General features: G+C 36.4%; 1 protein-coding gene across 6 annotated transcripts in view; it reads right to left on the bottom strand.

Moving 5' to 3' along the window:
* The window catches only part of CNTRL (centriolin), a 40795-nt gene extending 27106 nt beyond the window's left edge, over positions 1-13689 (bottom strand). For 4 of the 6 annotated variants that reach the window (XR_011804048.1, XM_072025523.1, XM_072025522.1 and 1 more), the window contains exons 1-16: positions 13467-13689; positions 12898-13031; positions 12193-12323; positions 10700-10841; positions 10038-10224; positions 9751-9944; positions 8844-8900; positions 7838-7957; positions 7281-7506; positions 6749-6858; positions 6303-6497; positions 4367-4520; positions 3451-3671; positions 2590-2766; positions 1500-1634; positions 328-473 (exon numbers count right to left, since the gene is read on the bottom strand). Coding sequence is in view for 5 of the 6 variants with exons in the window: in XM_072025523.1 (XP_071881624.1) it covers positions 328-473; positions 1500-1634; positions 2590-2766; positions 3451-3671; positions 4367-4520; positions 6303-6497; positions 6749-6858; positions 7281-7506; positions 7838-7957; positions 8844-8900; positions 9751-9944; positions 10038-10224; positions 10700-10841; positions 12193-12323; positions 12898-13031; positions 13467-13689 (2552 nt within the window). In the remaining variant the exon portion in view is untranslated. Of the gene's footprint in view, positions 1-327; positions 474-1499; positions 1635-2589; positions 2767-3450; positions 3672-4366; positions 4521-5569; positions 5725-6302; positions 6498-6748; positions 6859-7280; positions 7507-7837; positions 7958-8843; positions 8901-9750; positions 9945-10037; positions 10225-10699; positions 10842-12192; positions 12324-12897; positions 13032-13466 lie in introns of those variants that run through there. The other 2 variants (XM_072025524.1, XM_038188019.2) reach the window with 2 other exon arrangements.
* Between the last annotated feature and the right edge of the window lie 1111 nt (positions 13690-14800).

Below are 14800 nucleotides of genomic sequence, written 5' to 3'. Positions count from 1 at the left end.
ACCTCCATCCCCAGCTCTGATTATTCTGTTCTGTCTTTGTTTATTCCCATTCTCTGTTGCTAGGGGAAAAGGGTAAAAAAAAAAAAAAAAAAAAAGAATTTGTTCTACCTCTCACAGTGAAACCCAAGAGGAATGCGTATTTCCCTCAGTAGTACAATTATTGAACTCAGGTGATGCTATCTTAATTAACCACAGGGTGCTAAATCTCATGTTTGAACTGCCCACATTGTACTCAGCAGGATGAAGCCGACATACGTTGTTGCTCTCATGTACTTAACAATTTAATGTGCACAAATCTAACACCGTTTGTACTTTTATTGTACTCACTTTATCTCTCCTGCTCCTGTCTGAAGTTTTTCCTTGAGTTCATTTATACGAGCTAGGACTTCCTCAGGATGAATCAAGTTGCCAACTGCATGGCTTAGCTGATTCTGAAGATCTTTAAGCTGTTGTTTCAGAAGATTATTGTCTCCCTTAAAGAACAAAAAACATCCACACAAACATAATGAAAGAAATACATAAATTATTAATGCTTATTATTATTATAAAACTTGAATACCTAACTCTGTTTCTTTCTAAACAAAGAATCCAACTTTTTTTTTTTCCCCAATGTGAGCTGAACCAATATCAACAAAATGAGAACAAGCAGAAGTTACAATCCTCACCAGATTATTAGCACTGTTTATAAACTGGTGTTCACTGTATCCTCTGAGGAGCATGTGAGATGGGAAAATGGGATCAGCTGGATGCAAAGAAGAACTGAATCCAGACTTCCCACAATGAAGAAAACTGCTCTAATTGCACAGCTTTTTTTTTTTCTCCTTAATTTTAAAAATTAAGCAGGCTCCGTTGCCAGATATATTTTGATAACCATGAACTCAGTGTACTACTCTTGCTTAAGAAAATCCTGTTGACTGAGCCTTTCAGCAACTTCAGGGAGAAGCACAATTAGTTTCTAATCCCAGTTAAGATGAGACACTGATCTGTGACACTCCTTTACATAGAGGTGTTTCTGAACATCAGTGAATTCATGAAGTGCCTAGAAATTCAACAATCACAAGCTGTGTTGCCTGTTGTACTTGGATGCCATTACTGTTTTGTGGCAACTGAATAAGCTTCCTCAGGATCACAGCTTTAAAGCAGAACTTATTTCACCTGTTTAAGTATTGGAACAGTTTTTCTACTGCACACAAAAAGTTACTGATGCATACTGAACGAGGCTTGTGGGAAATGAAGATATATTTAAACAATTTATCAATTCCCTTGCAATATAATAGAGCAGCTCTGAAATAATTTCAAAAGTCCACAATAGATAAAAGACTATGGTGTACGGTCTCCAGACAAGAAAATTAAAGGCAGGAAGAGTCATAAGTACTACCGAACTTCAAAACAAAATTCATAAAGAACCCCATAATTATTTTTTTTTTAATCACTTTCCCCTAGTGGCAGTGGAAAAGTAGACTGCATATCAGGTAATCTGTTAAGGCAAAGTACCTTACCTGCAATTGTTTGAACTGAGAAAGCAGCTTGTAATTTTCTTGTTCCTTCTCTTCTACTAGTTGTGCTTTGGTCAGAGCATTCTCTAATGCTTGCCTTTCTTTTTCAAGTTCAGCTTGCAGAGCTGACAGTTCCATCTACAAACACAGAAAACCTTCAGATTAACAGCCCCACTCCCAGTCTGTCACACAAATATGTAACAGCTGCATTTCTAAAAGAATAACAGTCTGACAACAGCCCCTAAGAAAACAACCATCCCAAATTAAACCATTGCCATGTAACAGCTAATATTTCTTAAAACATCATCATCATTAGTAGTATAGCAAATTCTAATATAGACCTAATATGAGCATATCATGCCCATTAGGAAACTGACAGAATTATATTTGGCAGGGTTCTACAGACAGCTTCCAAGTGAAGCATCAAAACTAAAAGACTTGGAGGGGTTGGAGACAGAAGCGCTTTGTGTTGCATTTTCATGTCCTCCTGTCATCTGTAACCTGTAGGTGGAATAAATCTTTCAAGAAGGAAAAAGAGAAAGCCACCACCACAAAAAAAAGTAAATTTCTGATGAATGGAAACTGAACCAAGATGGTAGTCATCATCCATCACTGTATGAATCCAAATTAGGATCCCCAAACAGGAAGATAAAACAAATGTACAAATTAAAGCATATACTGGTTCTCCCTACAGAAAGATATTACTTTATGTTTAAAAAAAAAATAAAAATGCTATAAAACTCAATTTCTACTAGAAAAAGCAACAGTGGCCTGTTTCTCCTGCTACATTTCACAGTACTGCTTCAGTATTATTTCTCTGACGTGTTTATCTCTTTCCAAAAAGATACTGGTAATTATTTTCCTTTGAATACAGTGAATAAAGTCTACTGAGGCTGCAAATACTTTGTACCTCGCTTCAAGGCAAGGTTACAAATCCTGGTGAACTGATGATAACTTCCATTTCAGGACACATCTAAACCAACAATTCCTTGCAAAGGAATCAAGGTTGGAGACAAGGTGAGGAGGAAAGGCTCCCCCCACACCACCAGCCCAGCCGATTATCACCTTGGCAGCAGCAGAGCTCTGTTCTTACCTGGCTAAGTTGTTTCAGTCTTTCCAATTCTTCCTTTTGCTGATTGGCTTCAATTTCTCTGTCTCTTAGCTGGGCTTCCAGTTCAGCCTCATAGGCACTGACATCCCCTTGTGCATCCTTAAGTGATTCATTTATTTCTCGCTGCTCTTGAAGTGCACCTTCTAGCATTGCTATTTCCTGGAATTTTAACATTAATTTCAGAAATAGATACTCAGTAGAAACAAGACTTCTTCAGAGTACATCACCCCTCTTCCTCAGGAACTCAAAATTAAATTAACTGCTGTAAAGTCGCAGTAGAGCCACCAACTCTAATCACCAAACATTTAAAATTTAATCATAAGTAGCACTGCTATATATCAAGGTCAGGTCAATGATTGCTGCTGTGACAGACTTTGCATAAAGTCTACACACAAGTTGAAAAGGTGCAGCCTAAAGCGAAACGTGCCTCTGGTATTAAGGTTTACATAACACTTACCACCATACAAAGACAGATCTTTAAGTAGCTGGATGATAGGACTGATGTAAGGTACTAATGCACAGATCCCTGGGCTAGTGTCCAGTTTTCACTAATGCAATTCACTGTGACAGTGACTGCAAATACATTTTCAGTAATGTTTGAAAGGCAGAGCCTGCATTTCTAGGAGATCTTCTAAAAAGTATGGATTTACTGTCTGCCTCTTGCTACTGGCTTTAAAGGTTCTGTTCTTAATGTGCACGGGCACATCTGACTGAAGTTACACTACCAGAATGTAAATTTGTCCAGAGAAATACGTTCTGACATTTCTTATTAGATTGCTTGCTTAGTTTTAAGTTTATTCCTAGTAATCTGAACTTGGGGAGAAACATAGTACCGAGCCTTACTTTTTTCATATTTTCTGCATCCATGGCAACTACTTCCAGGTTATTTCTTTCCTCCTGTAGGTCTGTCAGTCTTTGCAGCAAAGATTCTTTATCTTTCTGCAACTCCTTACATTCATCATTGGCCTGTTTTGCTTGGCATTTAACACTTTCCAGGTATTCCTGTAATCCAATGATAATGCTTTCTAAATCCCTTTTCAGTGCTTCGTTTGTTGCTATTTGACCTGCAGAAATGCAAAATGAATTCAAAATAGCAAAGTCGTCATGCTTACTTACAAAATACACATAACTGTCTTTCCTAAACTTAAACTGTTCACCTACTGGAATACGAAATAAGAAGCAGTTAGAATTCAAGCAGAAAATGCCTGCATTGTGTTTTAAAGGCTAAGAGTTCCACTATTACTGTACTAACCTGGCCATTGGAAGAGCTGAAAAGAACCTACATCCCACCCCAGCTTCCTTCTAAAATGGCATTTTTTACCTTTCTAAAAGATTTTTTTTTTATTCTTGTTCTTTTCAGGGACATTTACTTTCACATAGATTATTATGTACACAGAATTGCACATGATGAGGATATATTTAGTAATCAACAAATCACTCAGCTCAGACTTGATCAAGGGCCTTCCAGCCTCAACATTTTGATCCTGAACCAGAGCTACAAAGCACTTAGTCAATCAAAGCAGCTGTTTGCTCCTCCCACCTTCCAAAAAAAAAAAAAAAAAAAAAAAAAGAGAAGGAAAGGGAAGGAAAAAAACAACAAAACACAAACACACTACCTAGATCAGCTTGGAATAGTTTTTAACCTTTTCCTACACACACTGTATTTCTTTGAAGCAAATAAAAGCAGAACTGATTCCTCAATTCAATTATTATCTTAGCCTAAATACAAGAAATACTGTAAGACAAGGAAAAAAATTACCATCAGTGAGCTGCTGCTCCAAGTCCTTGATTTCCTCAGTTTCCTTAGCAATCCTAGAAAGCATGTCATCCAGGCGACTCTCAAGCTGTTTGTAATGTTTGTTCATCACATCCAGCTGCTGTTCTTTACTTGCTTTTTGAGCTTTCATGTGAGCCTGTAAATGAATTGGAAAGGTCAAGTGGGTCTATGTCAGCATCAATTAAAGAAGTCAACTCTCTATGTTACTCAGTTCTGCAGTGTCTCACTACCATTACTGAAAGTCACAAGCACAATGTATCTTCTGGAGTTTGGTTTTATTTGCTTGTGTTCCTCTTTACTTCCTCACAAAGAATCCCAAATAGGCAAGTAATGTGTGACAAACTGCATGATTAGGTACAGTGTCCCCTCTTGCCCAGGCATGATGAATCAGACATGCATTTACAAGTCAGTATTCATAGCTGCTAGTGCTATACTATTTCCTGTTTCATTCAAAAACTGACATGACTTTCCCCAAAAGCTTTCTCCTGTCATCCTGCACTGCCTTTGTGGTAGTCATGCGTCAGAACACGTCAGGTTACCACCTGAAGGAAAACACTGAACAACCAGCAAGTCATGCCAACTTTGTAGCTAAGGTTTACATAAAGCAAAATTGCTTTTGTTTTTCTTGGTGGGAAATACACCAATTCCACACATCACACAGACTTTGATCAGGAATTCACATATTTAGGATAAGCTTAACTGATTATTTCAGTTGTATACAAAGATAGACTATTGACATGATATAGCGCTACATGTTTCTCACTAGATTAAGTTACCAACAACTTAAATAACAAAAATCTTGGAAAAGCATGTAATTTATGCTGTCGTGGTAGCCAGCACCTTTCCTCTTACTACTCAAAAAAAGAAATAGAGCTCACAGTATGAATTTTAAAAATATACTCTTGGACAAATCACTTCTGGAAGTAACTTTATAACAAAGCACTTGGTAAAAATATGCAGTTTTCCGAATTTTAACGTATTGAAATATGAACGTTAGAAGCAGCTTATCGAATTAATACAGCTCAACCGACCACCTGTTAAAAACAAACTAACGTTCAGATTTCAAAAAGCGAGATTTCAGCGAGTAAAACGGACGGTGAGGCGCCGCTGCTGAGTCACTTGGCCGCAACCACAGCCCGCCCCGCGAGCCCCGTTTAAAAAACAACAAGCACAACAGGCACTTACAGCTCGCCCTTTGTCTGCTGCCTCCGCGGCCGGAACACGACGGCGCACCCCGGGCCGGGCGGCTCCGAACGGCCCCGAGCACGGCGGGGCTGAGCCCGCAGCGCCCTCAGCGCTGGGTGGCCCGGGCGGTCCCCGCCGCCGCGGAGCCGATTGGGCGGCCGCGGCCCCCGCGCCCTGGCTGGAAGCGGGCGGCGGCCACGGGGACCGGGCGGTTCCCGGGGAGGGCCGGGCCGAGGGCCCCGCAGCACGGGGCCGCCCCCCTCCCGGTAGCCGGCCGCGGATTTTGAAAGCTGGAGACGGGAACCGAGCCTCGGAGTTCTTTTTTTGCATGCTTAAAAGCCTCAAGCTGGCTGGGAAAGGCTCTCATTTTAAAAGAGAAGTGCTTTTTAAAAAACTCTATTAATTTTAATTTAATGGTTTAATAAGTGTTTACTGTGTCAGAACACAGTAAATGGCTCAGAAATCCAGAGTCGTGCTTCCATAGAGATGGAAAAACAAGCTAGAGCTCTTGGCACCCCCATGTGACCTTGAGACCTTGTTGAATCCATCAGTAACAACAAGCACCTACAGCAGCTGAGGAACTGCTAAAAAAAAAAAAAAAAAAAAAGCTAAATAGCAAAATAACGTCTATTTCATATAACCAAATGGTAACCAGTTAAAATAGCATTTACTACATTTCTCAGTACATAAATACATGCAGTAGATAAAAATTTAAGATTTTGGTTTTACTCACGTGTCTTGGATCTTTATGATTTACAGAAGCAAGAGAACTCTGCAAGTCTTCAAGCTCTTTCTGCTTTTTCCCTATTTCTCTTTTCTGTTTCTCCATTTGTTTTTCCAGTTCTAAAGCTTCATTGCGTAGCTGATGCAGGATTTGTATCTTTTTACTCAACTGCTGCTCCAGATCTTCCTTGTTGGCCTGTGAGATCTGGAGACAGCGTTAGGAGGTTGGGTAAAACAAACTGGAAATAAGACTTTTTAAAATGTTGTCAATCAGTTAAATCAGACTGGTAGTTTAGTTAAATAAGTTGTCTAAATATAACCTACTCATTATTTTGAATCCTCATTGTACACTCATACATGCCCCATTTGAGAAAGGATGGCAGAAAAACACTGCTGTCTATATAAACAGTTTCAAACACTTTCAAATGCTAATCAATTAGCAAGTCCTTTGTGTACCTTTTTCTGAGCCAGAGCATCCTCCAATTGTCGCAGTTCCCCGGTTACTTTCAGAACTTGTTGCTCTGCACTTCCTATTGCACCTTGCAGTTCTTCTAACCTTTTCTGTGCTGTAACCCAAAAAAGTATTAATATTCCATACAACAGTGATACACATTTTCTATTAACATGTTAATCAGAAAAAAAAAATCCTTAAACAGGGATAATCAAAGCTGATATACTATAATTTCTCAAAGAAAAAAAAAAAGTCTGACAAGTTTTTAATGTGACTGATAAAATTAAATTGATGCAACAGATGAGACATTTTCTATAATAATTAATTATGAAAAGATTAAATTTTATCTTAAAATAATAGCAAAAAATTATTATGATTTTGACCCAAAAGACAAAGGACATGGCTGAGAGGTTACAGCAATTACAGCCTTTGACACTGTTATTATTCTCATGTCAAATCTGTGCCAAAAGTTTCATCAGTGGAATAAACTTTGCTATATGTATTTTATTTTTATTTCATAAAAAATAAAGCTTTTACCTGAATTAATCTTTTTCTCTTTATCCTCCAGTTGTTCATCTAGAGTTTGAAACTGCAGTTTCAGCTGAGATTTCCTACACAAATCATCTTCGTCTAGTTGCATTTTTCCACTCTCTATCTGCTGAGCTTTGTTAGCAATATAGCCTTCTCTTATGAACATATTTCTTTTATATCTGGCCTTACCAATGTATGGGCTTTCACCAGGTACATTATCAAGTTCAATATCCTGAAACATATAGATTAGTTACATGTAAATGTTACGTCATTTATACATCTATCTCAGAAACATCTCAGACTCCCCTCATTCAGGCATCTTTACAAAGATCATTTTAATTTTGCAAGTGACTAGTAATATTCAGCACATTAAATAACACACAGTTTAGATCAAATCATGTAACATGATTTTAAAATGAGATTTTTTATATTTTACAACTAATAACTCTTTACAGAGCAGAATATATTAGAATTATAGAAAAGCTATAAAGTTTGATACCTTCCAAACAATTGAAAAACAAGAGAAAAAGGAATGAAGAAACCCATTATTTTAAAGTTATTACCTCTGATGGAAAGTAACTTAATGGCTCAAATTTTGCATCAATCTTATAAAATGCCAGTTCCTGCTCCAATTCATACTGCTTCTGGCAAGCTCGGGTTAGCTCCATTGTTTTCTGCTTTAGCTAATAAATCAATCAGTAAGCAAAGTAAGTTGATTTCAATCAAGTGTCATCATTATCGCATACATTTCAATTCAGAATAGAGGATGGCAAAGACATCAACTTCAAAACAAAGTTCACATTAGAGAAAGCTAAGATGGTATATTTAGGGTCAAGAATATCACAAAGTGTAACTTCATTACAAAATACAACATGACGACTAAGATTAGACAAGAATCCCACAACAAAGCACAAATGATCACATGAAAGGCCTCTTAAGTTTACACGTACAGGTTTGAAAGTAAATTTTTCACTAACTTTGGAAAAAAATTTGGGTACAATTCTTTTGTAAAATCTATGCCACATACTGAATATATTTACTGCTACAAATGAGCAATGAGAACTCATTCCTAGCAGCCTTTGTAAGAGGAAAAAAAACAAACAGCTATCTCAATTGTCAAGTGTATAAACTCCATACTTAAACTTGTGTTAGTTGGGTATTTTTTGGTTTTTGTTTGTTTTTAAGAAAGGTCCATCATGTGATTCCTTTTTAAATCAACTTTTCGTGCTGAATACCTGAGGGAGAACATGCAGCAAGGCTCCAATACACAGTGGAAAGCAAAACTAATGGAGGAAAAGAAATAGAATAGACTGGAATAAAGGAAAGGGTTAAAGAGAAATTTTAAAAAAAAAACAATATATGTCATGCAAAAAAATAACTGCTTAAGTTAAAATACTGAAAAATACAGAAAAATACTGAAGAATACTGAAGAATACAGAAAAATACTGTATCCAAAAACAGTGAATGCAGTGTCACTGGAGCATTTTATGTGATGTTCCAACTTTATTAACATGCAAATAGTTCTAGAAATGAAAATAACCATGCAACTCAGGAGCACAGAGGGGCTACCTTCAGTGAGGAATAAAGGCTCTGCGGAAAGGGAACTGTGACAAACCAATACACCAGCTAAAGGAAGAAAGAAGTGAGCAAAGTTTGTCATCCAGAGGGTAAGAGTGGGTTAAGCTGCAAACTATCTGCTGCTAAATCTCACTATACGGAAAACTACATTTTGGAAGAAGGCTGCTGGTTAGTGTATTCACAAAAAGAAACAGCTCAATAAATATTAGCAATAAAGAATCTGAAGGAGAAAATTGTAGAGGAGAAGTTTAACAAGTAAGATTAAAAGCCAAATACTAGGTTCCCAGCAAGTCATTCACAACTGAGCACACTTAAATCAACAGGACTTTTTCCAGGGCCACTGTATGAGCCTTGCATTTTATACCTACCAATGAAAGACATTTATTATACCTAAGATTTTGGGATAATGTAAAGAAAGTACAAGCAAACTAATGGGCATTACCTGAAATAATAATCATCAAGTGGTTATTACTGGCATGCAATGTATATGCCTGATACCTTGTTCTTATAAAGGTATTTAATCTTTTTCCCTTATTACAGCAGAATTTTGAAGTCTGAACAACACAGGTGATTTAGTACATCGACAATTTAGCAGCTGGAGGATGCTTAACCTTTCATCAATTGAAAAAAAAAAAAAAGACTACAGGCAAAAAAAAAGTTACTATCAACTATAAATTATGAGACTGATACTGCTTGTTCAATATACTTACTTTTTCCACAAAAACAATATTGAAGACATTCTATAAAAAGTTGAAAGGTCACAATTTTTGTCCTCCAAAATACTAACTTCTCTTGATCTTTAACATAAATCTACAGTCATTTGAACTCTCCCACTGACATCTATTTCTGACAACAACACTATTCCAAATATATACTTAGTGCAGGTGATTTACCTTACCAATTCATTTTTGGTGTCCACATCCCTTTGTAGATCTTCATAGCTTCGCTTCTGCTGCAAAGTTTTTTCTTTCAATGATTTGTTGACTTCATCTTGATGGTGAAGTTGTTCAAGCACTTTGGACTGGTTAAGCTTAAGGTTCTCCATCTCCTTTACTGTGTTTTCCAACTCTCTTTCTAGTTTTTCTATCTCTTCTGAAAAACAAAGCAAAAAAAATTACAATAGAAAACTTTTCCAGCTAAACTTGTTTCCTGTCATTAAATACACTTCTAACATATCATTATTACCTAAATTAAACCTTGTTAAAGCTTCCTGCCTGTCATTATTTGTCACTGTCTGTCCATCCAACTTTTCCAGCGCTCTCAAGTGGAATATGGTGTACAAGCGGTAGTGAGGCAGACTTGCAACTGGATTATCAGCAAGGCATAGAGAAGTCAGATCTTGTAGAGGCTTTAGTTTAGCTATATCATGAAGCTAAAACAAAGACAAATGGTACAATTATTAGACATCCTTCCAAGAACAATCAAACTGAATTAACTGAATTTCTGATTGTATTATATGTTATATGTTAGATCCATATAATCCATTTTGATGTTTATGATAAACTGGAAACTCTAAAAACCTACCAAAATACATAGCACTATGACTAAAGTAAGTTCCTAAAATCAAATTTCTTCCTCCATGGAAAAAAAAAAAAATCACTGCAAAGAGAACAGATGTCATCAAGTTTGACCTTGGAATGTCCAAGATCACAGGCTCTGTGAATATACCCAACCTTCCATTCTCCCAGACTAGTTCATGAGGCAAGTTAACTTCTATCGTGTGGAATACTCAAAGCTGGTTTCTTTCTCCTCCTAAATACCATGACTCCTTTAGAAGCTGTATTATTAAGTACATTCATTTCAGACACCCTCTTGTAGATGCAAAACATGGAAACTAAGTCACTTACTGATGATACTTTATTCTGTTTCAAATTAAGGATGCGCAGGGATCTCAGTTTCTTTCCTAGCCATACAGGAATATGTTCAATTTCATTCCCTGCAAGGTTCATCTTTTGTAGATTATGCATATGTTCTATGCCTTCAATCTTACTGAAAATAAGAGGAAAAACATAACTCATCATGAAGCATACCAAATTTACAGTGCAATTGAGGCATTACAGACAAACTACTGCAAAAGCTTTCTCAATTAATTACCTTCAAAGAATAGCAAAAAACAGTTGCTTGCTGCAATGGTCTGACAAATTAAATGAAATTACACTAGCTTACTTTCAAGTGAAAGGCAAAAAAAAAAAAAAAAAAAGGCAAGAATTTGTTGGTGGCAAAACCTTAATTTTTACACCTCTTCATTACAACATTAAAAACATTAAAATGGTATTGTCCCACATTTAAATAATATACAAACCTTGCTCTTTTTCTCTGGAGAATGCTACTGCACACTTATGCAACACAACTGAACCAAAATAAAAGGGTTTATTTTTTTTTCCTCCAGGCAAAAGTAAGGATCAACTGTAAATGTACAGTGTACAGAACTACATTTTTTAGTGTTTTCATTAAAACACTTAACCACTAACAAGGAAAATGTTCTGAGTTTTTCTGAGTTTTAATTTCCTTGGGTGTTGATCTAAAGATAAATATCATAACAAATTAGGGTTGAACATGCTCTTGTTGCTCTATTAGTTTTTGAGTAGAAACCAATTGTACATAATTAAAATCTCAAAACATACAGTCATAGCTACAAGCTGTCATGACCTTTTCAATTCCTGTTAAGTGAGGAAGTTGTGTGAATGCAGTGTGTAAAAACCCTAGTGTCTTGCTTACTTAATATTGTTAACTTCTCTACTGAAATTGCAACTTCTCTACTGCAAAATCAGACATGTAAAGATCATAATTCATTAATAAAAAAAATACAGGAAACAAAGATGTTTGCTACTGCTTGAACCGTGACTTCTGATTTTTTTTATGCTATTCAGAAAAGATACTAAACTCTTGAAACAGTGAAAGTGAAGAAACAATTTAGTGAGTTTACAGCATGCCTGATCAGGTCCATTCAGCTTCTTCTTCTAAAGAGAAACTTCCTGTACTATGGGTAACAACTTGCAGTACAAGATTAATTAAGTTGGGATATTGTATGCTCTTCATTATGGTATCTGAAAACTTGTATTTCTTGCTTGGTTTCCTAGAAAAAACATTTTTAACTGAAGCCTTGGTAAATCAACAGCACTTCCCAGAACTATTTCTCCTTCAAACACCTTTCTGAGGATTTTTCACAGAAACTTGTGATTTTTAGTAAGCGCTCAAAGCATTATGATCTTGCCGTCCAACTGATGGGAAATTCAGTTTAACTTTTCACACTTCAGAGATCTCATTTAAACAGTAAGAGAACGACAACTTTAATAGTTTTGGTAAGATATGTTAAGATGAAATAAGTGTTTCTGCTTACCTGATTTTGTTGCAAGACAAATTGAGTTCACGCAACTTCAACAGTTTATCCAACTTTTCAATCTTCTCTATTTGGTTGTTACTTAGATTTAGTGTCTCTAGCTTAGAGCACTTTTCCAAATTTTCTATGTACTAAAGAATAGAAAATGTGTGACATAGCATTGCACTTTATTTCTTTAAATGAGAAAGGCAGATTTCCAGTTTTAACAAATTCATTCATAAAAAAAAGAAAAAAGCAAAGTATTTCTAACATGTTATTAATCACTTTCATTGTTGCATTCATTGCTGCACCCTCTTTCCCTCTTTTAACTAATAGCCTTCTATAGTGCTGGAGGAGTAAAACTAGATTCTAAGTTTTCAGTGGGCCAATCTACACAGAAGGGAATTTTCTATAAAGAACCCTGACTAAAATAACAGCACAATCCAAAAATTAAGAAGTTTACACAGTGTTCTCAACTTTATTCAAAGTGATCCATGGTTTCTTCTTTTCAACAAGTCTCCACTGACGTTCTCTCTCTCTCTATATATATTTTTTTATATTTATTTTTCCAGAAGCTTCTACAGAACTAGGCTAGCATAATTAGAATATAAAGGTCTTTTTTTTTTTTAAGTGGATATAAAGTTATTTTATATATTTATATATATATACACACATATATATCAAAATGTACTTTGGTTTTATTAACAGTTATTTTCAATAACTTACCTTAAATTTCTTGTCCCCATCCTTTGGGGATGAAAGATTGAGTGAGCTTATACATGCCAAATTTTCCTGTTTTGACAGGACTTTTATGAGGGGTTCTGTAATGTACTTAACTCCTGGACTAACACCATTTTCTTCTGAAATTAAACAAAGAAACTACCTTCAGTGGTGAAACAATTGGTGACCTTTACATTCATCATCTACTTCACTCTGTATACAGGGAAGGCTTGAAAATTATTCTCCCCCATACGGGATGAGAAGAAACAGCACACCAGATGCATTTACAGGAAATGACGTGTTAGCATAAACGGGTATATTCTTTCAAAAAAAAAAAAAAAAAAAAAAAAAAAAAAAGCACAGTATGTTCCTCCCTTTTTTAGTATTCTCTGCCGGTGCATTATTCTATACAGTTTTCACTGCTGTCATTTACACATTTGAGAACCAAGAGTTGAAAGCAAATTTCTCATATTTCTTTCCAGCAGATCATAGATCTTTAATCATAGAGTTGACAGAACATTGGCCTTTTGTGGTTTTAGCGTGTACTTTTATACCAGCAGTTTTTTATACATTACCTTCATGAAACTTATATTCAAGAGGAGCTTCTACATTTTTTGCTGTAATATCAAGTTGCTGATTCCTCCGTTCCCTGCTTTTGTGAGCAGATGGAGACGTCTGTTGGCTACGAGGAGATGGTGATCTGGTGCTTGAACCAACAGAAGACATTGGACTAGGTGTTCGAGAAGATGGCATCTGTGTTTTTCCACATAATGCTTTTTTTATGTAGCTTTTCTTCATTGCCGAAAATACAGAATATCATATGACCAATATCTGTAAGGAAAAAAAATAAACATAATTCTCTATATAAGCCCAAACTCTTGATTGTTTGCTTTCCAAGAAAGTTGTTAAAAAAGAGTACCTTGTTGAAGGACTTTAAGTGCTTGTTGTCTAAGTATCTGTGCCTAATGGCACAAGTTATTGCTTTAGATGATACACAGTTTGAGACATCACAGAGGTGATAGTTGAAAAATTGTCTTTTTAGCATAAGAAATATTTCCAGCAATAACAGAGTGCCAAAAATACATTTAAACCAATTCTCCAGCGGGTGACAGCTTCCATTTTTCATGGGCCAATGCATATCTGGAGGAATGCTATAGCTGTACACTTATGCCATTCTAAAGCACAACGCCAGGAACTGTGCTGAACTGCTTTCTGTTTTGCAGCTCGTCTTGGTAACTGTCCTGTGATTTATGGCTCACACCAAGTCTGGAGACACTCACAACTCAGACTAACATCGTTGGCAGAGGACAGAAAGACAGGACAAGGCTCCCAAGTGCTTTTACCAAGGCTAGAAATCATCCACTTCATAGCTCAAAGAGTAGTTAGAAGCAAAAAAAAAAAGAAAAAAAAGGAAGTAAAAATAAATAAATAAATATCTATCTAACCCTGGCACAGTGTCCCCTTTCTGCAACAAATTATTCTGTGACTGAGTGGGAAGTTCCAGGGAATTGTTAATGGCAGCTTCCACTGATGACGAATGTGGTTTCCCTAAGGGTAAGCGCAGACAGCGCCATGCTCATTGCGTGTGTGGAAGCCCTCGTAGTAAACATCTCTGGGGATGGAGTTTTACCAAAACCGAGACCCTGTAAGCAGAAACACATTCTAAGATGTTCTTTAAGATAAAAGCATGTGCTTTTAGGGGAACTTAGACACAATGCAATCACTCATAGAGCTTAACGTTGAGAAAGCTTTTTTCATTACAATGGAATTTTCAATGAATCTTTAGAGACAAAAAAGACTGGAAATAAAAGCCGCTCTCTTGTAAGCCTGCATGAAGAGACACAACTCATTCAGGGCTGGGAAAGTGAGCTCTGAAGGGGCAGAAGAGGCGTAAGACCGCGGTGAGCGA

Source organism: Anas platyrhynchos, chromosome 18 (genome assembly GCF_047663525.1).
Source record: "Anas platyrhynchos isolate ZD024472 breed Pekin duck chromosome 18, IASCAAS_PekinDuck_T2T, whole genome shotgun sequence".
Classification (NCBI taxonomy): domain Eukaryota; kingdom Metazoa; phylum Chordata; class Aves; order Anseriformes; family Anatidae; genus Anas; species Anas platyrhynchos.
This window is presented reverse-complemented; position numbering and strand designations above follow the sequence as displayed.